The sequence below is a fragment of the Delphinus delphis genome, chromosome 9 (genome assembly GCF_949987515.2).
Source record: "Delphinus delphis chromosome 9, mDelDel1.2, whole genome shotgun sequence".
Classification (NCBI taxonomy): domain Eukaryota; kingdom Metazoa; phylum Chordata; class Mammalia; order Artiodactyla; family Delphinidae; genus Delphinus; species Delphinus delphis.
In genome coordinates this window covers 48265319-48287859 of record NC_082691.1, presented here as the reverse complement: position 1 = coordinate 48287859, position 22541 = coordinate 48265319, and the positions used below count along the sequence as shown (strand labels likewise).

Here is a 22541-nt window from a genome sequence, read left to right as displayed (position 1 = left end):
CATATAAATCCACACATCTATAAGACATACTCACTGTATGCCAGCCACATTACAGCATTTGAAAATGATATTCCCATTTACTATTCTTTTCTTCCAAGCAAGGCACTAGTAAGAAAAAAATGCAAAGGCATCAGTATGGGAATCATTGGGTCTATGTTCCTGTAGCATTGGGTCAGAATGAAACATCCAAAAGCAAACATTCATCTTGCTTAGGGATACACTCAGATGTCACAAAAAGTATAAAAAAACAGGCATGAGAATAAAAAAAAACACCAATTTCAGGATAGTTTTATCTCTTGGGAGATGAGGGAGGAAAAAGCTATTGGGACAGGTAAACACAAGAGGGCCTCTGGCTGCATTTGTCAAGTTTGACATCTTAAGCTAAGTGGCAGGCACATGGTGTCTGTCTTTTTGTTTTTCAAAAATCATAAAAATTAACTGCAATTGAACGTAATGCAAAAGAAAAAAAAATGAGTTATAAAAACGTTCTTTAAGGGCTTCCCTGGTGGCGCAGTGGTTGAGAGTCCGCCTGCCGATGCAGGGGACACGGGTTCGTGCCCTGGTCCGGGAAGATCCCACATGCCGCGGAGCGGCTGGGCCCATGAGCCATGGCCGCTGAGTCTGTGCATCCAGAGCCTGTGCTCCGCAATGGGAGAGGCCACAACAGTGAGAGGCCTGCGTACCGCAAAAAAAAAAAAAAAATGTTCCTTAAAAATGGTATCTGATACATGGCTGTACAAACAAGCAAAACATACCATGTGTATGAGAATCACCACAATAATGGGAACATAGGCCACAATATTAGGGTCACACTTACTTGCAAGGGAGAGCAATTAAGATTGCTCTTCATGCCATGTTTTTCCATGGTGATATTCTCACCAATCCCTTTCAGAACCAGTGATGTGAGCATGTCAATTATTTTCCCCACTTAAAATGAATATAAGCTCCCATAAGCATTAGATATATTTACACATATACCCACACCCAAATGCACATGTATGTATCTCGATGGAAAAATTACCAATGGCATTTTTCACAGAACTAGAACAAAAAATCTTAAAATTTGTATGGCGACACAAAGGACCCCAAACAGCCACAGCAATCTTGAGAAAGAAAAACGGAGCTGGAGGAATCAGGCTCCCAGACTTCAGATTAAACTACAAAGCTATAGTCATCAAAACAGTATGGTACTGGCACAAAAAAAGAAATATAGATCAATGGAACAGGATTGAAAACTCAGAAATAAACCCAAGCACCTATGACCAATTAATCTATGACAAAGGCGGCAAGACTATACAATGGAAAAAAAAGATAGTCTCTTCAATAAATGTCTGGGAAAACTGGACAGCTACACGTAAAAACATGAAATTAGAACATTCTTTAACGCCATACACGAAAATAAACTCAATATGGATTTAAGACCTAAATTTAAGACCAGACACTATAAAACTCTTAGAGGAAAACGCAGGCAGAACACTCTTTGACATAAATTGCAGCAATATCTTTTTTGATACGTCTCCTAGAGTAATGGAAATAAAAACAAAAATAAACAAATGGGACCTAATGAAACTCAAAAGCTTTTGCACAGCAAAGGAAACCATAAACAAAATGAAAAGACAATCCACAGAATGGGCGAAAATATTTGCAAACAATGCAACTGACAAGGGATTAATCTCCAAAATTTACAAACAGCTCATGCGGCTCAATATCAAAAAAATAAACAACTCAATCAAAAAATGGGCAGAAGATCTAAACAGACATTTCTCCAGAGAAGACATACAGATGGCCAAGAGGCACATAAAAAGATGCTCAACACTGCTAATTAGTAGAGAAATGCAAATCAAAACTATAATGAAATATCACCTCACACTAGTCAGAATGGCCATCATCACAGAACCTACAGATAATAAATGCCAGAGAGAGTGTGGAGAAGAGGGAACCTTCCTACACTGTTGGTGGGAATGTAAATTGGTACAGCCACTATGGAGAACAGTATGGAGGTTCCTTAAAAAACTAAAAATAGAGCTACCATATGATCTAGCAATCCCACTCCTGGGCATATACCCAGAGAAAAACATAGTTCGAAAGGATACATGCACCACAATGTTCACTGCAGCGCTGTTTACAATAGCCAAGACATGGAAGCAACCTAAATGTCCATCAACAGATGAATGGATAAAGAAGATGTGGTACATATATACAATGGAATATTACTCAGTCATTAAAAAGAATGAAATAATGCCATTTGCAGCAACATGGATGGACCTAGGGATAATCACACTAAGTGAAGTAAGTCAGAGAAAGACAAATATCATAGGATATCACTTATGTGTGGAATCTAAAAAAAAAAAAAAAGATACAAATGAACTTACTCACAAAACAGAAACAGACTCACAGACTTAGAGAAGGAACTTATGGTTACCAGAGGGGAGGAACAGATTGGGAATTGGGGATTGACATGTGCACACTACTATATTTAAAATACGTAACCAACAAGGACCTACTGTATAGCACAGGGAACTGTGCGTGATACTCTATAATAACCTAAATGGGAAAAGAATCTGAAAAAGAATAGACACATGTATATGTATAACTGAATCACTTTGCTGTATACCCGAAACTAACACAACATTGTTGATCAACTATACTCCAAAATAAAATTAAAATAAAAAAGAAAGAAAAATACAGTGGATCCATTATCAAAGGACTATTGTTCAGAAAGCATGTTGACTTGTGTTTCCAAAAATTATTATGGAATACTATTAATTTTTATTGGTACACAAATAATTTTTACTAAATACAAGCTTTATAAGACAGAGGTTTATCCTTTTTTGACATATTTTTCCACCCACTGAATATCATTTCTTTTCTTTTCATTTCAATGTAGATTTTCATGCCAAATAAATTAATCATATTTATATCTTCCCTGAAACCAGTCGTGGCACCATTTGTATTTCCTTATTGGACAACCTTAAGATCAACGGATCAAAAACTAAAGATCCCAGTGCCCCCAGGAGTTCAATCCTCTATTCCACTAGAGGCATAGAAGACTTACTTTGCAGAATTTAAGGACTGTAACCTACAGACCACATGGTATTACATATGTTATTTTTTCTTAAAGTAGCAGCAACACTGCAATCACAACAACGTACTCAGAGGTAACATGTCAGGTTTAAAGTCACTGGGAACCTAACTGGAGATGGGTAGTGGTGACAGGCCCTCTGTCCTCTGCCCCATTTACTGGGAGCCTCCACCGTTGCTGACAGTGACCACCCTAAGTCACATCTCCCTCCAGGGCTGAGCTCTTGTGCAGGGACACCTGAGGCTCCAGGTCTTTGTCAAAGACCTAAACTCCTACAACTTGTCAAAACTGTTGTCAAACAAGTTGTCAAAACTCCTAAAACTCCTAGTCTAATTCAGAAAGTAGAAAACCAACTTATGTAGAAAACACAAACCACAAGACACCTTTCAGAATGAGAGTTTATAAACCCCAGTCTTGGCACCTACTGCAGCCTTGAGCTGTGCTGAATATATCACCACTGTTAAGTGTCAATCTACAAAAATGCTCAGAAAACTGGTCAAATTTTTAACAGTGCTCTAAACTAGTGCAAAAAGTAAGTTTCATGCTAGATTCATCCTTTTACATACACCAATGAAACAAGAGTATTTAACAAGAGTTTTTTAAGCTCTTCAGTCACAGATTTCATTATATCAAAAATTAATGAATGAGATCAATTTTATTCTTTTTCCTCCAACATTTTCCTTCAAATTTACTATCATTCTTGTTGTTTTTCTAAAGAAAAAAAATAATAAAACAGGCCTTAGTTTAGCTAGGAGACGATTAAGGTTAGCAGACAAGGACCTCCTTGCATCTTTTCCCTGTTTTTGTAGAAAACAGATTATAAAATAAACAAAAAAGCCATCTTCAAAGAAATCAGCAGTTGAGGTTATAAGTGCAAAAGTTAGCCATATTCCTAATTCTCGGTGATAATAAAGTAAGGTGAGCTCCCCGGGGACTTAAAAGGCAATGCCTGGCAATGCTTGGGTGAACTAAGGGGAACTGCCCATGCAACACTACCTTTTAAACCCTCTGTAGTCCTAACTGGACAGTGAGGCAGAGGTACTCACAAGGACTCTCTAAGGAGGTGTGTGACTGGCTCTGAACGACAGGGACAACAACTCTGCCAGAGCCTGCAGAGAAAGATGCTGCTACTGCTTTAAAAACACATGCTGCAATGGCACCAGCCATCCCACTACTCAGAGATCTAAAGGACCTGGATTGTTTGCCACCAACAGAATTGCTTACCTGAAAAATAAACTCTTACTTCTCAAAGCAATGACTCAGGGGGAGGGAGGAGTAGGGGGCAGTCAAAAACAGGAGACTTGAAACACTGAGGACCACTGACTCCTTTGAGATGAAGGATGGCAAACCTCATTTCACAGATATTTTAAGTAGCTGTAAAGCCCCAGTGGCTCCAATTTTAAGCCTGTGTTTAGATCAGGTTTGAAAAGGGCTGCACCACTTTGCAATAACGAGGCACCGCGTCTGATGCCAATCGGTGCTTTGTGTTTGGAATGGGCGACCACATACGAGAAAACAAGACCACCTACAGCAGACGATACGTGCCATGACCAATCTCCTTGGCACCCAGGGCTGTGTGCAGGCAAAATGCTTTCATTAAGAAGAAAATAACCCTCAAGATTATTGCCAAAATCTTGAGTAGTATCATATAGTTAGTTTTCCATTTTAAATTCTTACAGAGATATGTAATCATGTCTTTTCAGAAAGTTTAAAACCTGACTTCTAAAAAAAAAAACAAACCCACCTGACCTACTGAAATGCCCTACTCTCTCGGGACCCTTGTAATAGCTTCAAGGATGGACTTAGGTATAGCCCATGGTTATGCCTATTGAAAATCAGAAAATCTAGTTATTCAACTGGAAACTACAGTTGTTTTAAAGGACGAGTACTTACCGGCAAGCGCCATTTCTGCAACTCCTAATATTCTTCTGGATTATTATTGTGTGCCCTTTTTATTTAGGACATTAAAGGCTCCCTTTTTCCACCCTGAATGCTCCTAAAGTTACAGGACAAGGGGATCTTACCTGGCTGTCTCTGACAGGTCAGTGATCAAACAGAAAGTCAGGCTGTAGCCAAATTCCGTCCATCTCTTAAGAATTACCAGGAGCTAGGACTCTGTAGCTCCTGCTACGTTCAGGGAACCCCATTCAATGTTAGGACAATAAGCCCTCTCCAGACAAAGGTTTAATATTCTCGGGTGTTTTCCCAACTTCTAAACTCAAGGACTTTTCAAGAAAAGATCATTTTATGAACACCATTTCCTGCACAGAACAAGTGAATTTAAAAAAAAAAAAAGTGACCTCATCTTTTGTACAAGAAACACAGGTGTAGATGGAAAATATACCAATTTTTATTGCCCTAGTGATCAAAGACCATTTATTTAACCAACCTTATCTTTAAATAGCACCAGTCTTTGTATAAGAGTTTAACTTACATAAGGTATTTACATTCACGTGAACAAACCTGTACATGAAATAAAACAAGACATGACGTTTTGCTGAGCTCAAGAACAAGATGCAGGTTGTTCATCCATATAAAGAAATACTCGTTCTAAGCATTTCTGACAATGCGGAGCGCACTCAGCCAGTCACCTCCCACATCCTTCTCCTGGAAGCACTGGGGAACTTGAAGAGTTGCTGGCATTTGTGAAGTAAAGCAAAGCAGAGAGCTATGGTTGCTGACTTCAAACTACAAATTTCAGTGCCTGACCCAGCAGAGGGTGCCATGAGGAAAGAATGTATGAAAAATAAACTCTAAAATAGGTTAGCAAAGATCTGTTCAAAGGTCAAACACTTCTGCCACAAATGGCTTCTCCTGCAGAACCAACTGCTAGCAATGGCGAATTTAACAGGCATGACTTAACAGGCAGTAAGACCAGAGACGTTTACCCTTCCACCTCAGGAGTGGTCCGCCTGTCTAGGAGAAGCCGAGGTGCCCTAGTAGACTCTGCCCTTGAACGGGACCTGTGGTGAACAGAAGCCTTAGTCCACACTTGTGTAGCACGGTCATGATATGTATGTGAAACAAGTCTTTTCAATGTAGATATCCGCAAAAGGTACTTACACAGCCTCCAGCAAGAATTTCTGCTGCGAGTGGGACTGAGCCATCTTTGCGCGTAAATTTATCCCTCACAAAATCATTCACCTGGAAGAAAAATATTTACAGAAGCTGATGAAAAATATAGAGAAAGCCATTAAACACATATAAATATACAACTGTAAATAAATGTTACTTTTCTCTGTCACTGTATTGGAGTAATCATAAACTGAATAAATGAAGTATCTTAAGAGTTTGCTCTTAATAGCATATACATAGTTACTGAAAGGTAAAATATATAAATACGTATTCCTGATGTTTCACGGAGAAAACAATTAAGAGAGGTGGCTTACAAGCTTAATTCAAATATGTCCTGCCATTACAATAGCATTAAAAGAGAGACATATTAACAACAGAGACTAAATTAAAACATACATTTTATAACTTAAAAACTGTTTTATAGGATTTGATTAAAAAATCACTTTCAAGTTTTCCAACAAGATTTAATCTAAAACAGCATCATCGAGACAAATTTGGCTCAGCGGATCTTTTAGCTTAGTAGAAATTCAGTATTTAAAAAATTTCTCAAGGATTCTGAGAGAACATCAAGAGCATTCATTAATTAATTAAGTATAACATTCTCAAAAGGGTATGTACTACAAGCAATTTTAAGGATCAATCAAAAGATTAGCTGTCCCAAGGTCACATAATAAGATGGTAAAAGAAGAATTTCAGGACCAATGCTACACAGCCCAATCCAAAAGTGAAGTTTAACTTTCTGGGACTTTATGACCTTGGTGATGAAAATGCAATTATTTATCCATTGCACAAATACATACTGAATACTTACCACCTGTCAGACAGGAGTCAGGCACTGGAGAACCAATATGATGGAGGATCAACTTAAACTAGAACTCAGACCCCTAAACATGTCACTTCGGCAAATGTGTACAGAATACACCCCGAACACGAATTCTGTAAATAGCATGTGTACTTGAACAATATGTTTTGGAGTCAGAAAAAATCTGGTTTTGAATTCTAGTCTTCCTACTAACGACCTGTGCAAACACACGTAAATACTTAATCCCCGTGGGCCTCACTTTCCTGACTTGTAAACTGTGGGTCACACCTTGCTTGAGATTAAAACAGTAACAGATAATACATGGAAAGCACCTAATATGGTAGGTATTGAAAGAAATTTAGCTGCTGTTGCTGCCACTACTATAGTGATGATGACAATGATGATGGTGGTGGCAACCACCCAAAACCTTGTTCAAGTATATTATCACATTTTCAGATGTTCACTGTTAAATGGGGAATAATAAAAAGCTATGTGTGGTGAGCACCTCCATGTTCAAATCAGTTAGCGCCTCTGAGGAAACACAGACCTGCTGTTTCACATAATAATCTCTGCTAGATTCCTGAGTGTGTGCAAACTCCCTTCATCGGAAGCATCAAATCAAAGACTTACTGTAAGTTTTATGGCCTTCTCTGGGGCGACTCCCAATAACTGTGGCAAGAGACCTGAGAAACAACAAAAAGTAGAAGCATATTAAGTAAATTAACATTAACTAAACACATCAACAGCTCTAAAGAGGGGGATCACAATGTAAAAACTGGGGCAATCTTTGCTGCCACTTTCTGCTCTTACCTTGAACGAGAACACTTGAAATGGAATGTTTAGGTACTAATGTCTAAGAGCTACATCAGGCCTGAGTAAATTCCCCCTCACGTTCTGGATCGTTTGCACATTGGGTAAATCAACAGTATTAGTGATACAGGAGATCTCATTATTCCACAGATTTGCTTTTTTCCCTCCCGCCTCTTAAATCAGTGGACTTTAGTGAAAATACTCTTTTTCTCTAACGCCTTTCTCAGCTCCTCCCCCCCCAACACACTGCCCACGGTTCAGCCATTCATACATTTAGCAACTATGACTCTGTGACAAGCTCAAGACAAACGAGGCTCCCTCTGACTGGTCTCAGATGGAAGGAAGGGAGAGGCCTTGCTGAAAAATTTGGGGAAACATGCATTGCATTTCGGGAAGGGGAACAGACGGGGCAAAGACAGCAGAGTGGGAACAAGCCTGGTGTGCTCAAAAATGAGGGAGAGTGTCAGTACATCACCTCGCAGGAGGCAGGCACAGGGAGAGGCATAGGTGGGGCCCGATGCCACGCTGCAGACCCGGACCCCGAAGCCCGATATATTCCAAGTTAGGTAAGAAGGGTTTCCATTAGGAGGAGAGTGATGTGCTACCTCATATTTTCAAAAGACCACTCTGTGGCGCAGAAAACAGGGTATAGTGATGGGTGTGTGTGTGTGTGCGAGTGTGTGTGTGTGTGCGAGTGTGTGTGTGTGTGTGTGTGCGTGTGTGTGTGTGTGTGTGTGTGTGTGTGTGTGTGTGTGTGTGTGAGACTGGCTCTGACTGCTAGAGCTCAGTTTTTAGCACTAACACCTGGTACAGATGAAGACGGCCGAGCTCAGTTTTGGACACGATAGGTGGAGTGGAAATTAAGAATCAGGGCACAGGAGGAGGTGTGGTCTTTGACAGGAAAGGGCCACTTCTAGGAAAGGCAGTTATGACAGTAGTGGACCTACATATTTGAACTAAATAAAAAAGTTACCTTTTTCATCTGTTCTAAGAAAATCAAATCAAACACAGATGCCTTTCCTTGGAAACACTCAGTAAGCTAACCCCAAGGATCAGAATCTACTGTTGCCGTGTCATGCTGCTGTCCTTGGGAGGGTCTTCATGGTGTTATACGTCACCAGTAAGTACACTTTCCTAATTCACTATATTAAAAGGTCCACCCTCAGCCTCTTTGGAGAGACCAGCTCTGCCCACATCATCTTCTTTTTTTTTTTTTTTTTTTGCGGTACGCGGGCCTCTCACTGCTGTGACCTCTCCCGTTGCGGAGCACAGGCTCCGGACGCGCAGGCTCAGCGGCCATGGTTCACGGGCCCAGCCGCTCCGTGGCATGTGGGATCTTCCCGGACGGGGGCACGAACCCGTGTCCCCTGCATCGGCGGACTCTCAACCACTGCACCACCAGGGAAGCCCCACATCATCTTCTTAAAGAAACAGCCTACAGCCAAAAGTCACTAGCTCGAGGGATGTGTGCATCCAGCTTGCAGATGTGTTTTGCTGAGTAGCACAGGTTTTAAACATAATTTGAGATTATATAGATAGATAGATAGATAGATGGCTGAATGGATGACTAGACTGATCAACTGATTGATTAATGGATGTGACAGCTCTGGGCCTCCTTCTGACATCACAGCAATCTACCTCCAGTTGGGTGAGGCTCTGCCCTTTAGACAGGACCCAAGCATCAATTCAGCAAGGTCCCCGCCACGCCCTAATGCCAGCATGGCAATAAGGACAAGTGCCAATTATCGTTCATCATTTCTTGCTCTGTTGATATCCTCACAATAGAGAAATATCTCTCTGGGCTTATGGCTTTACAAAAAGGGAGAAACTAAATAGACCAAGACAGCTTCATGTTTTAGGCAGAATTGGAGAAAGCTCATTTCATCGTAAAACTAAATGATAAGGATGCTGATTCTAATCAAAATTTCCTCTAAAAACAGCCAACGTATCGTTTATTATGTGTCAGGCACCATTTTAAGCACTTTACTAACTCATTTAATCCTTAAAACCACCCTGTAGAGTGGAAACTGAGGCATACAGAGATTAAGTAATTTGTTCTCAGTTACCCAAATGATAAATAGTGAGACTGGGATTCAAATTTAAGCCATCTTCCTCAAGAGTCTATGCCTTTAGACAACACCCAACTCTGTCCTCTGCCTGACAGGCAAATGTGTATTTGCCTTTCACAACCAGCCTCATTTGTTCACTGATATAACTAAGCTGCCTGGATCCTATAAACAGTTGGGTTTGCAACGTCTTCTCTAGGCAGCCATATTTTGAGCCTATTTCCTCCCCAAGGGCAAGACACCTAAAAGATGTACAGCCAGTGAGTTCAGCAACCTGGGCCCTGTGACCCGGCACCAAGAGTAGAGCTGCCCAGTCAGGACCCTTCTCCCAGGAGCGTGACAAGGTGATGAGTCAGTCAGCACAAAGGAGCAAACTGAGACGGTGCCAGATGGAGTGGGGAAAGTGGCCAGCTGAAGACGTGTGATAATGCCACAAGGAAGTAGCAACTATGACACGAAAAGGAAGAAGACTGGCAGGAGAAAATGTGTAGCAAATAGAATGGAGACACCAGAGAGAGAGAAAACACACAGCCCATGAAAGGTGCACAGGTGGGAGGGACGGCCTTGACCATCTTCCGGTCCCACGGAGGCCAGATTCCAGTGAAACTCCTGCCCTGGGATCCCTATGAGATCTCGGATTTCCTTCTCTCTCATGTGAACTCTTACCAAAAGTTCCCCTATGCCTCTGCTAGCGTGAGTATGGGCTATACTCTTTTTTTTTTTTTAATTTTTTTTTATTGTGGTACGCAGACCTCTCCCTGCTGTGGCCTCTCCCGTTGCGGAGCACAGGCTCCGGACGCACAGGCTCAGCGGCCATGGCTCACAGGCCCAGCCGCTCCGCGGCACGTGGGATCTTCCCGGACCGGGGCACGAACCCGTGTCCCCTGCATCGGCAGGCGGACTCTCAACCACTGCGCCACCAGGGAGGCCCGGGGGCTATACTCTTTTTAATCTAAATGAACCGAAACAGCACAGAAAATGTGAATATGGAACCATCTGGGCAAAGCAAACGTTCTTATTCAAAGTAAGAATTCTCTCCTCCTAAACTATGCTCACTTATTAATCCTTTGCTTATACCATGAGATAACATCTATGAGGAGAAAGGCTTTACTATTACTTTATGAAAGTACAACATTAATTTCTACCAGTAAAATCCAGGGATAAGCTGGTTAAACTACATCTTAACATTTACAATTTCCATTCTACTCTCTGCATTCAGGTCAAGTACCAAAATGTTTAGTTAAATATTTACTTGCTAGATGTATTACTCTCATCATTAAATTGTAGACCAAGCCATGGATGGGTTGATAGCACTGTGATTTAAATGATGATCTCCTGTCTCTTTAACTACCCTGTGATGGTGTTTTTTTTTTTTTTTTTAACATCTTTATTGGGGTATAATTGCTTTACAATGGTGTGTTAGTTTCTGCTTTATAACAAAGTGAATCAGTCATACATAAACATATGTTCCCATATGTCTTCCCTGTTGCGTCTCCCTCCCTCCCACCCTCCCCATCCCACCCCTCCAGGCTGTCACAAAGCACCGAGCCAATATCCCTGTGCCATGCGGCTGCTTCCCACTAGCTATCTACCTTACTGCGTTTGTTACTGTGTATATGCCCATGACTCTCTCTCGCCCTGTCACAGCTCACCCTTCCCCCTCCCCATAACCTCAAGTCCGTTCTCTAAGAGGTCTGCGTCTTTATTCCTGCTTTACCCCTAGGTTCTTCATGACATTTTTTTCTTAAATTCCATATATATGTGTTAGCATACGGTATTTGTCTTTTTCTTTCTGACTTACTTCACTCTGTATGACAGACTCTAGGTCTATCCACCTCATTACAAATAGCTCAATTTCGTTTCTTTTTATGGCTGAGTAATATTCCATTGTATATATGTGCCACATCTTCTTTATCCATTCATCCGATGATGGGCACTTAGGTTGTTTCCATCTCCGGGCTATTGTAAATAGAGCTGCAATGAACATTTTGGTACATGACTCTTTTTGAATTTTGGTTTTCTCAGGGTATATGCCCAGTAGTGGGATTGCTGGGTCATATGGTAGTTCTATTTGTAGTTTTTTAAGGAACCTCCATACTGTTCTCCATAGTGGCTGAACCAATTCACATTCCCACCAGCAGTGCAAGAGTGTTCCCTTTTCTCCACACCCTCTCCAGCATTTATTGTTTCTAGATTTTTTGATGATGGCCATTCTGACTGGTGTGAGATGATATCTCATTGTAGTTTTGATTTGCATTTCTCTAATGATTAATGATGTTGAGCATTCTTTCATGTGTTTGTTGGCAGTCTGTATATCTTCTTTGGAGAAATGTCTATTTAGGTCTTCTGCCCATTTTTGGATTGGGTTGTTTGTTTTCTTGTTATTGAGCTGCATGAGCTGCTTTGTGATGGTGTTTTTAAATGACTAATAAAAAACAGCCCACAGAGCCAAGTGACTACAGCGTTAGATGCAACCACTTCAGCCAGGCTTTTAAGCTATCGAGTTTTGTATTTCTCACTATAAATTTAGTAATGCACTGTGAACAGCAGAGAGCAAAACAAAACAATAGAGAAAACCCTGCTTTTAAGACTATATATAGGGCAGCAAATATTTATTTGTTCAGCAAACATTTACCAAATGCTTTCTGTGCCTGGTACTGGAAGAAACTGGGATGAACATAGTAAGGTCTGTGGCATCCCCTGGAGCCGGTGTCAGTTCAGAAGAAAAGGGAGCCCTAGGTGTCTCTGTGTGCCAGAAAGGAGACACACCACCTAGAAACAGAGTGCTGAGTATCACAGCCCCGGGGCACCAAAGTACTATGGGAACACAGTGGAGAGAACCAGTTATTCTGCCTGCAGGAGGGAGAAAAGCATCAAAGAAGAAGAGATACTTAACTTGATTCTTTAAGGATAAGCAGAGGTTCACTGGAGAAGAGAGACATGAGTAGAACAGAGGGCAAGGTGATCCAGGCAGAGGGGACAGAGCGTGAAAAGGCACCAACATTTCTCAAGACCGTGGCACAGTCAGGGTGAGGGCGAGGTCACTGGAGGCTGTGGTGAGATCACTGACATTGTAATAAACAATGGTAGCGGCGATAAGGACAACAGCCAGTGCATGCCAGGCACCTCTCTATGCGCTTTATGAATCAACACATGTAATCTACCACAAGTACCAATCTACCACAAGTAGTCAATAACAATAACTCAGCACATGTTATTTTTATCCCATCAACAGATGAGGAACTGAGGCAGACTTCTCCGAGCCCGTCCAAGGTTGCTCAGCTGTTAGGTGGGGCAGTGGGGTTCCACCCTAGGTGGTCTGGCTCTAAGGGGGCGCTCCTGGCCGGTATACTGCACTGCTTCTCCCCAGGCCACACTAAGGGGGTTGGAAAAAATTCTGTAGACACATGGGGTGACTTTTAAAGAGTCAAGTTCAAAAAGTAAAAAGTTCTGGAGGCAGGTGAAGGACAGACGGTAAGGGCAGAGACCCAAGGCACGAAGAGTAATTAGGAGGTTAAAGTAATTTAATCTAAGGCCCTGAGTTCCACTGTATTAAGTGAGTAACTTCAACCCAGTAAGAACAAAACCAAAGTACAAATCCATTCCTAAGACCTGGGCCAGATGCTGGCACTCAGTGAGGTACTGGCTAAGTACCATTCTTGTGGTGACAACCCTGGCAAACTAGGGAGCAAAGGGTAGCTGTGGATGACAATCTGAGAGCCAGGAGAGATGTGGGCCTTGACACCATTAGTTGTGGGCAAGTGCCCGTTGGGAGGGGAGGGGCCCTGACCTGCAGGACAAGGAAAGTCAGAGAGGTGGGAATTTCAATAAACCTCCTGGTTCCTTGACCTCAGAGGGAGGAAGGGTAGTGTGGCCCGGTAATGCCTTAAAACAGCCAGTCTGGTGAAGACACTTCAACGCCATCACACTGGAGTTTAAAGCACATGTATGTTTGACGTCTGGGTAACTCAGCAGAAAAATTAGGCTTCTAATACAAGATGTTTCTGTTGGATTCTGGAAATTCATTTTAACCATTAGAAACAGAGAATGGATGTGCGTGTTGTTTCTAACTTGTCAAAACAGCAGTCTGTTTTCCAACTGCCTCAAATGAAATTTATTAGTGTGGTTAGTTTTCTAATCTTCTCATTTTAGTTCAGCTCCATCAGCACATATGGCAATGCTTCCTTGGCAAACTTCACCAGAAGGCTGCTAATGCGAGAAAAGATTTACAGGGTACAATATTAATACAGTATTTTGTCTTGAGATTTCATGGGGTTGAGATATAAATCACACTATCCCCTCTGATTCCCAACCTTCATGCAACCCAATGAGAAAGCACTGAGCTGGAGGTGTGGGAACTAAGCCCATACCACGAACCTCCACTGTAGGCTTCACACAGAACCCCCAAAAGGAAGTTCCCGAGAGCAGTGTGCTGATCAGAGGGCTACTACGTTTTTAGAAATATAATTCTAGAATCTCAGAGTTAGAAGGGACTACGAAAGAGACTCATTAATAATGCTGGCCTAATTAAAGCTATTTGTTTCCAGTGGCTCGGCAGCAAAATGAATGGCTTGGAGCACGGGCCACGGAGGTAGACAGACCTGGGCGGGAATCCTAGGTCTGCACCTCTTTTGTGCTGAGTGATCTTGGGGACATTATTCTTTGAACTCGAAGTTCCTCATTAGTAAACCAAGGATGCCAATTACGACTCATCGGTTTATTATGATAATGATATCACTAAATGTATACAAGGAGCCAGACACTGTTCACAACCTATATTATGTATTCAAAACAGGTGATGAAAGTTTCTTTCTACCTATTTGTTCAAGGCATACTCTTGATTATCCTCTTGCTTACAAGAGGCAATTCATCCTGAATAACGCTCCCAGCCCGGAATTAGGTGACTATGGCAGTATGGGAACTAGGGAAGTAGGTTAGGAGTACAGTGCTGTTTGCCATGGCATTATGCCCATCCTTAGAAGAGCCGTCGCCAAGCAGCGAGGGCACACGCGGTCTGACAGTGTCTAGCAGCACCGCTTACTTTAGGCAAAGATAAGGAAGCAGTACAGACATAACACCACACCTTCAACTATGTTTTCAAGCTAAAATAAAATGTTTCAGTTAAGAACTAAAACAGTTCTCAACCTCTGATGATAAGCAACTTTTTACCATGTAATTTCTCCTGAGGAGTAGAAGAGCCGGGCGATTTAAGAGCATGGAGTCTGGAGCCAGGCTGCTGGGTTTGAACTTTGACTGTTATTTAGTAGCTGGGTAATTGTGGTTAAGTTACCCAACCTCTCTGTACCTTAGTTTCCACATCTGTAAAATAGGGATAAACACAGTACCATGTGCATGGGGTAGTTTCGAAGATGAAACAAGTTAATATACACAAAACCCTCAGGAGAGTGCCAAGCACATAGTAAGTACTACAGAGGTGTCTTTTTGTTCTTCACCTTCATCAGCATCACTATCCTCCCCTTCTTCCATGGAAACTGGGCTCTAGAGAGACTAAGCAGCTTCTCCCAAGTCCCTCACCATTTGGTGACCGTGTTGTGGCACTGAGTTGAATTCGGGTCCGTGATGCCTCCCAAAGCAGGGCTCTTCGGCCCTGGAATGCTCAGCTTTTTCCTGTGCACTCTAGTGGATTTATGGCGCCAAAAAAGGCATTTCTTTCCAGCCCAGAATGTTCTGAAACTTTTCTCTGGGAGCCGGCTCACGCTGGGCTAGCAGGCTGCAGGGCTGGGCCCTTTCACACAGTAAGAGGAGGGCGGCTATGTGGTGGGCACGTACATCTGCCTCCACGTCTCTCTCTCCAGAGAATATGAGGCTCTCACAGGAGAAGGCACTGACCTGCAGAGCTGAGCTGCAGACTATAACCTGGTGGACAAGTGGGAGTCAGGGCTCAACTGGGGAACGAGGCTCAGAGAAAGCAGCGGGTCAGAAGCCGGGCTGAGGGTCCACAAACAACTGTAACCGCCATGCGGCAGCTGTCCCAACAGACCACACTGGACAAGACACGGAGGGGCACAGATGATGTCGGGCCACAGCAAGGGAGAAACCCATCATTCAAGCAGCATTTCTGTCTCAGGTCAGACAGAAAACAAGTTCAAGAGTGGCCAGCCCAGCCCTGAGAAAGGTAGCTTAAAGCACGTAAGACAGCATCCAAGGCATCCAGGGCAGAGACAGGCAGTAGAGCTTGGTAGGGGATATTAATGCATAAAATACTCTTACTGCTGTAGCTGAAACCACATCTAGCACTTTTCTATGTTATCTAGTTTCAACCCAGAGGCAACCCCTCCGATGTTAAATTCTTAGCCTCCTGACCTCACCGTGGAGGCCCCTACGCTTGTCCCCATCTTCCCAGAGAGCCCTCCTTGCTTTCAACATCAGATTAACCTTCATTCTGGAGCTATCAGCACTCTGTGTGCCCTGCCTCACAGCTTTTCTTCCTGCTCCTATTTCCACGGCCTTCTCTCTTCACTTGTTCAAGCTTTCTTCTCCCCCCACCCCCCTCCCCGCCCCGCCCCTCCCCTGTGTCTGTCTGCTTTTGACTCACACAGCCCCCAAGCACGAGGCACGCCCCTCCTCTCCCAACTACACTATCCCCTTTCATGGCCCTCATTACTATCCAGTTTTCCACCAGCTCTCAGGATATCACTCCAAGCTGAGCGTACAGTGGAGCTGGGGGCATAGCAGATATTAAGATTTAAATGCTTGTTTATCTGGGTTAAATATTTTTGCTCAAAATGTCAAGAACCATCTATTATTTTAGCTATGGCTCAGGAGATGCCTTTGGGAGACTGATTGTTAAAGCATGACGGAATGATACTGTTATGGTCTAGAAAAACCTTGGTTCCTGTGACTCCTCTATTTGGAGGATTTCTAGAAGTGAAGGTCATTGGGAAGAAGAATCATACCCTCTCCTCCTTCAGGTTTTCACTCTGGTATATGGCAACTTTCAGGGTCTTGGTTATCTTCTCTTCTATCTAAATTTCCTTGCTGCTGAGATTTAATCTATTTCCCTTGTCTCAGTCTCAGCATTGGCAGTAGCTGGTAATAAATGATCATTCTTGAGGTCTAGAACTAATTCGTTCACTAATTAATCTTCTCTTCTCCAGGTTACGTCTAGTTCCATCTTTCCCAATTTTCTAAGCTCATCACTGTTCTCATTCGGCCCTCTCAAGCCTCTGACAATACTCCCACCCACTTTAGTTCCAAGTCTGTGTCACCTCAGTCTCCCCTTTTAATGCTTTGTGCTCACGGGAGATTTCTGGAGATTTGATTACCCAGCTCAGGAACTGTCCAAGTCTTTTGCTCATTTTCACTTGATTTTCTATAACCAAGTATCTGCTTTTTGATCTACTCACAGCTTAACACCCTAAATGAAAATGTGCAGAAATGGCCAAGAAAATACGACTCAAACCAAACCATTGTGCACTCATTAGAAGCTTTGGTGGACACGAATGGACACCATGACTCAGTGAAGTGTACAGATTCACTGTGGTTTGTGCCAAGATGCATGGCTTCTTAAGTTATGCAAAATAGACCTGTACAACCTCCAATTGCTCTATTTTGGTGATAGAATTTTTAAACTTATTTTTATCTACAAGAATTAAGCAAGAAGGAATCTCATTGTGGATCCACATAATTTGGATACTGCCTTCTACAGAACCATTAACCACCCAAGAGACATAGCTTAAACTAGCTATCTGACAAAACTTCCTGAGATATCACCACAATATCCTCTAGATGTCACCTTGAGAACATTCCAGGATGGAAGACGACTGCTTTTGCATCACGCAGACAACCCGAAATAGACACATTTAAAACTCTGCAAGCCTGGTCAATGGGCTGATTAAAAAAAAAAAAATTTTTTTTTCTTTTTTTTTTTGCCAACTGCCTCAAAGACTAAGTAGTACTCCAAATTAAGTTTAATTCACAAAGTGATCTAATTTCCCTTTCTGGCAGATTTTCTTTTTTTCCCATGAACAGAAATAAAAACTAAAACCTTCCTTTAGGAAGTATTTCTCCTGAATCCATCTTTCTCCCCGTGGTCCTCCCTCCCCATAACATTTTCCAGTTTCTAAGGGTACTCATCTCATTACCTGAAGCATCTGAGAGAGGAGAGTGTAGCAAAAATTTAGAGGCAGAAATTAGTTATTCCTGGAACGTTAAGAGCATTTAATTATGGATGATTACCCAATCAATTGTTTCTCTTTGATATGCCAAGTCTACAGCTAGCCAATAACTGACTCGTTTGGTCATGTAGTTCATTCAAACCAAATGAGCTGTCAGGTAATTCATTAAGGATTTTAAACACCTGAGTGCATTAAATCAATCTGGAGACTGGGGAGGAAATAGAGGAAGACTTTTACAAGTGACTTCAGGGAGATCTGGATTTTCTTGGGTGTTATTTCCTGTGATACAGATAGACTTAGCCTAAAGGGTCTGAATTTCAAAAATTACAGAAAAACCTAGGAAAATCAATAATTTTCTTATAAAGAAAGTAGTCTGCATTATAGAGAAGGGTTGCAGAGTCAGTCTCATAGGATTTCTAAGGGGATCACGTCTAACAACCAAACTTACCCCCCAAAGATAAGAGGCTCTGAGAGACAAAGAAGCAGGGAGCTGCACAGAAACATGGAGAGAAGACCTCACCAACTCACAACACTAAAATACCTAGGACTCAGCATCAACTGAAGACAGTGCTAAAAATCCCCATAGCTGTTATCAGTCACCTTTTGATGACGGGGCCGTGATTCAAATGTGGTCCCTGCTTATGATGGGATAACTTCCAGGACCGCGCACAGATGCTGGCAACTGCCAGAGAAAGGACAGAGGAAAACAACTCGCGCCGAATGAGTTCTTCAAAAAGAGCCTTCGCTCTCAGAGCTCCACAGGGAACTATTTCTAAATACAAAACCGCTTCCTTTAGAGTTCCGTATTCTTGTTGTAAGAAAGAAAAAAAAGAGAGGGAGAGCGATGCTACATTAACCTTGTAATAAGGATGCATGCTGCAAGCACCTTCTTTCAGGGCCAACTGCCAACTTTTCCTCCAAATATACATAAAGATAGCTTTACAATAGGGGAGAAAACTTACTTATGCAACATTCCCAAATTATACTCTTCGGGAAACATTAGCAATTATATATGTCTTGATGCAGAAAAATTACATGTTAAGCAAAATTCCATAACAGGAAAAAATAGGCTCAATATTTTGAAACATGTTTATAAATTAGAGATGTACTCTGTCACCTTCTCAAGTATTGCTAGGTGGAGTGTGAACAGCAGCAATTCTAAATTCTCAGAATTAAAATTTAACTGTTTTCCCCTGGAATATTAAAATTTTAAACAAAATTACATTTAATAAGAAATTTATCGTCAAAGAATCACATGCTGGGTGTTTTATATCTTGACCTTCTACACGAAGGTTAGGATACTGATTCTCAGAAATAGTTGGGGTCTTTTTTGTTTCTATTATAATTTTTGGCTGTTAATGATAGTTTCCCGTTTTCATCAGATCCCTCTCTTGTCCAATGATAAGCACTTACAAATATACAGTTACACACAATTACTAATCAATGACTATGTGCAAGGCACTAAAGGGAATTAGTCCCCAACCAATCAAGAATAGGAATAATTCATTTATGAAGCAAGACCGTATATCATTTTTTCAAAAGCCTAAACTGCCAATCTCTGTGCTCTCAAGATCCAAATTACGAAACAGAAACTAAACAAAGCTTTATAGCACATCTTTTGCTCTAAAATTGTCTACTAGAAGAGATAAGAAGTCAGGGAGAAATGAACACAGGTGACTCCTAGCACTAATCATCTTATATTCACACTCTACTTATCATCCTCTGACAAGAGAACGCCTTAGGGATCAGGCACCCAAAACAGGTTAGATAAATGGCTCTTTCTAAACCAGGAAAAGGATGAGGGGCTGCCTCTTTGGTGTTCAAAGGGAGCCTCCACGTCTGCCTGACAGGCCGGCTTACTCCCCATCCCTGAGGAGTTAAAACCAGTTCTGCCAGTCTCACTGATATAACTGAAACAGCATGAGGTTTACCGGACGGCCCACAGTAGCTCACTACTCAGGTACGCTTTAAGCTGTTTTGTCCATGGGGTCAAAAGGATAGGTTGAGGAAGGAATTCAAGATGCGACCAAGAATCAAAACCCACCAGGTGTGGTCAAAGAGGAAAGAGAAGGGACTCAAAATTCAAACAAATCAGGTCAAAACAAGCATGTTAAAGGCATTCAGCAGGACAAACATTATGTCTCACAATTCTAAAGGCACCCTTGACATTTAATCCAACACCAAGGGAAGCCCATAAAAGTAGTGTGTGAAGCAATGCCAAGGCTGAGACGTTTGTCCGCTTTGAGGCTCAAAGCTCTGCCCACAGAAAACAACCCACATGAACAGGTAGCAGTAGCCTTTGCCTGAATCACTGTGTGACATTAACCTTGTACTGCTCGGGGAGACATTTCGGGAGACATTTCACTTGCGAGGTTTGTTGTCACCAGGAGGGAAAAGTATTTCAAATGAAAGGCAGTGACCCTGTAAGGGTCATCATCAATCACCTGGGGTCAAAGACCTTCCCAATTGTGAGAAGACGCAGGGGGTGAGGGAAAGAGGGCAGAGGAAAGATCAAAAGGCCTTTGATGGAGGTTATCTCCCTACACAAAAGAACCTGCAAAATGGAACTTCTCTGGGGTTTGAAACCTCCTCATTGCTAAGGTGAGAGATTTCAAGAGGGGTCTTTGTTGTTGTTTTATTTTTAACTTGGGTGCTTAAGAGGAAGACTAGAATCAGCAGATGGCAGAAGAGGCCTAGAGGCATGGGCTCACACGGCTGCTTACACGGCTTCAAGGTCTGTCTCTGCAGAGTACTAAATACTATCTCCTGGTAGGGGAAGGGAGGGAAGACCCCGTCAGCTTTGCAGTCGCCATATGGCAAAGTGGCTTAGCTGGAACTGCCTCACGATACTGGATTTTAGCTGATGCAAATACAGTTACTTCTCTTCTCTCTGTAGAAGGCAATCACAGAGGGAGTGGCTGGGAAGTTAAGTCATGTCCTTTAGGCCAGTGCCGGTGGGCAAGCAGTCAGGGTCTGTGGGATCCTTTCCATTTGTGATGACATACTTCTTGCTACTGTTCTTGTTGATTAATGAGCCTTAGGTGATTACAGAAGCAGCTGGATAGAGAAGGACTGCCTGGCTAGAGTGGTATGTGAATTAACTTCATTGGGTTCAGAGTCAGAGGAAGGGAAAGGGGCAACCTTAACTCAGAAAGAGACAGTCAAGGAACGAGCGCTGCACTGAACCCCTGGGTACTGGCCTGATAGACATTTTTGTGGAATATTCGAGGAGAATCATTAGTCCCAAGTAGGCTCTGTCCTGTCCCCCAGCTGCCTTTCCCTGTTAGGTGGTGAGTAGAGTTAGTTCAAGAACACAAACAATACAAGCCTTTTAAAAACTCACTAGAGATGGTTATGAAAATAATTACTTTTAAGAAATAAAACATATGGCAGAGCAATATAAATGGCTTTCAGATTATGGGCTGTTTTGATTAGCCATGCCCTAGATGCCTCCAGCCTACGCCCATTAGCATGGATAATTGAGAATCTGCTGTATTTCCATTTTAACACAGTCTCTCTAATACATTTCAGGCATTCAGATGGAAAAACCAAACCTCTGACTACTATTTCCCCTTTCATGAATTTAGCACATGGCACTAACCTCTATACAGTCCAAAGAAGCCTTCATAGCGTAGCACTTTCTTAAAACAGTCCAAGCTGTTTTTATACATAAGTTCTCCCACAAAAGAGCCAGTGGATCGCTGGTTCTGCATTCGAGTTTTTACCAGATCGATAGGGTACACAGCAGTGGCTCCAACAGCTAAAATCAAGGAATAACAATATTTCAGAAGAAATTAAGGTCAGAGGAAAGGGGGAGTTGGTTAACATCAAAGAGAAGATGTGGATGGAAGAAAAAAACAAATTTTGTATATACAAGTTTTAAAACTCTCTACACCCTTAATAAATAACTGGATTTTCATTCAAGTCTCTCCCAATAAAAGGATATCACAGACACTTCAAATTTTAAAATGCACATCACTACAGCCTAACCTCATTATTAACCCGTCTCTAGAAAGCCTGTCTGCAGATAAATAAGAGAATAAAGTCACTTCTAAGTCCCTGATCAGATGTAGGTATGAGGAAAAAGTTCCCTTTGCTATTATCCTATCACACAGATACAGACTGGTAACTAGCTCAGGGAAAGACCAGAGGAGGCTTTGTCCTTCTGTATTTCAAGGTGGAAAATCAGAGGAAAAAGAGGAATAACAAAAATGAAAAATTTGCACTCATCCATGACTCACCTCCAGCAACAGAACCCAGACCAAACCTGTAGGCCGACTCTGCAACTTGTAGGAGAATTGGTCGAGATGAATCGACTGAGGCCTTCTTCTTTGCACGCACAGGAATTGCAGAGTGAGAAAACAGGAGACAGAAAGGAAGACAGAACAAAAATGAGCACATACTATTTTTTAAAAGTTACAACTGGGTTCTAAACTCATGATACAACTAAAATGTCAAAGAGGAAAGTATGATTAGATTTTGTAAGTTCTTATTAATAAAAAGTAATTATTGCTATTAATTTTTAAAATCAAGTTTGAATATAATAAAAGCTGTTATGTGCCCCCAAA

At 42.0% G+C, this 22541-nt stretch overlaps 1 protein-coding gene across 1 annotated transcript in view; it reads right to left on the bottom strand.

The window, feature by feature from the left end:
- Positions 1-22541, bottom strand: part of SLC25A13 (solute carrier family 25 member 13) — a 214526-nt gene that overhangs the window by 57943 nt on the left and 134042 nt on the right. The window contains exons 10-13 of the mRNA XM_060020496.1: positions 22215-22302; positions 21575-21733; positions 7590-7642; positions 6146-6226 (exon numbers count right to left, since the gene is read on the bottom strand). Of these exons, the coding sequence (XP_059876479.1) occupies positions 6146-6226; positions 7590-7642; positions 21575-21733; positions 22215-22302 (381 nt within the window). The remainder of the gene's footprint in view (positions 1-6145; positions 6227-7589; positions 7643-21574; positions 21734-22214; positions 22303-22541) is intronic.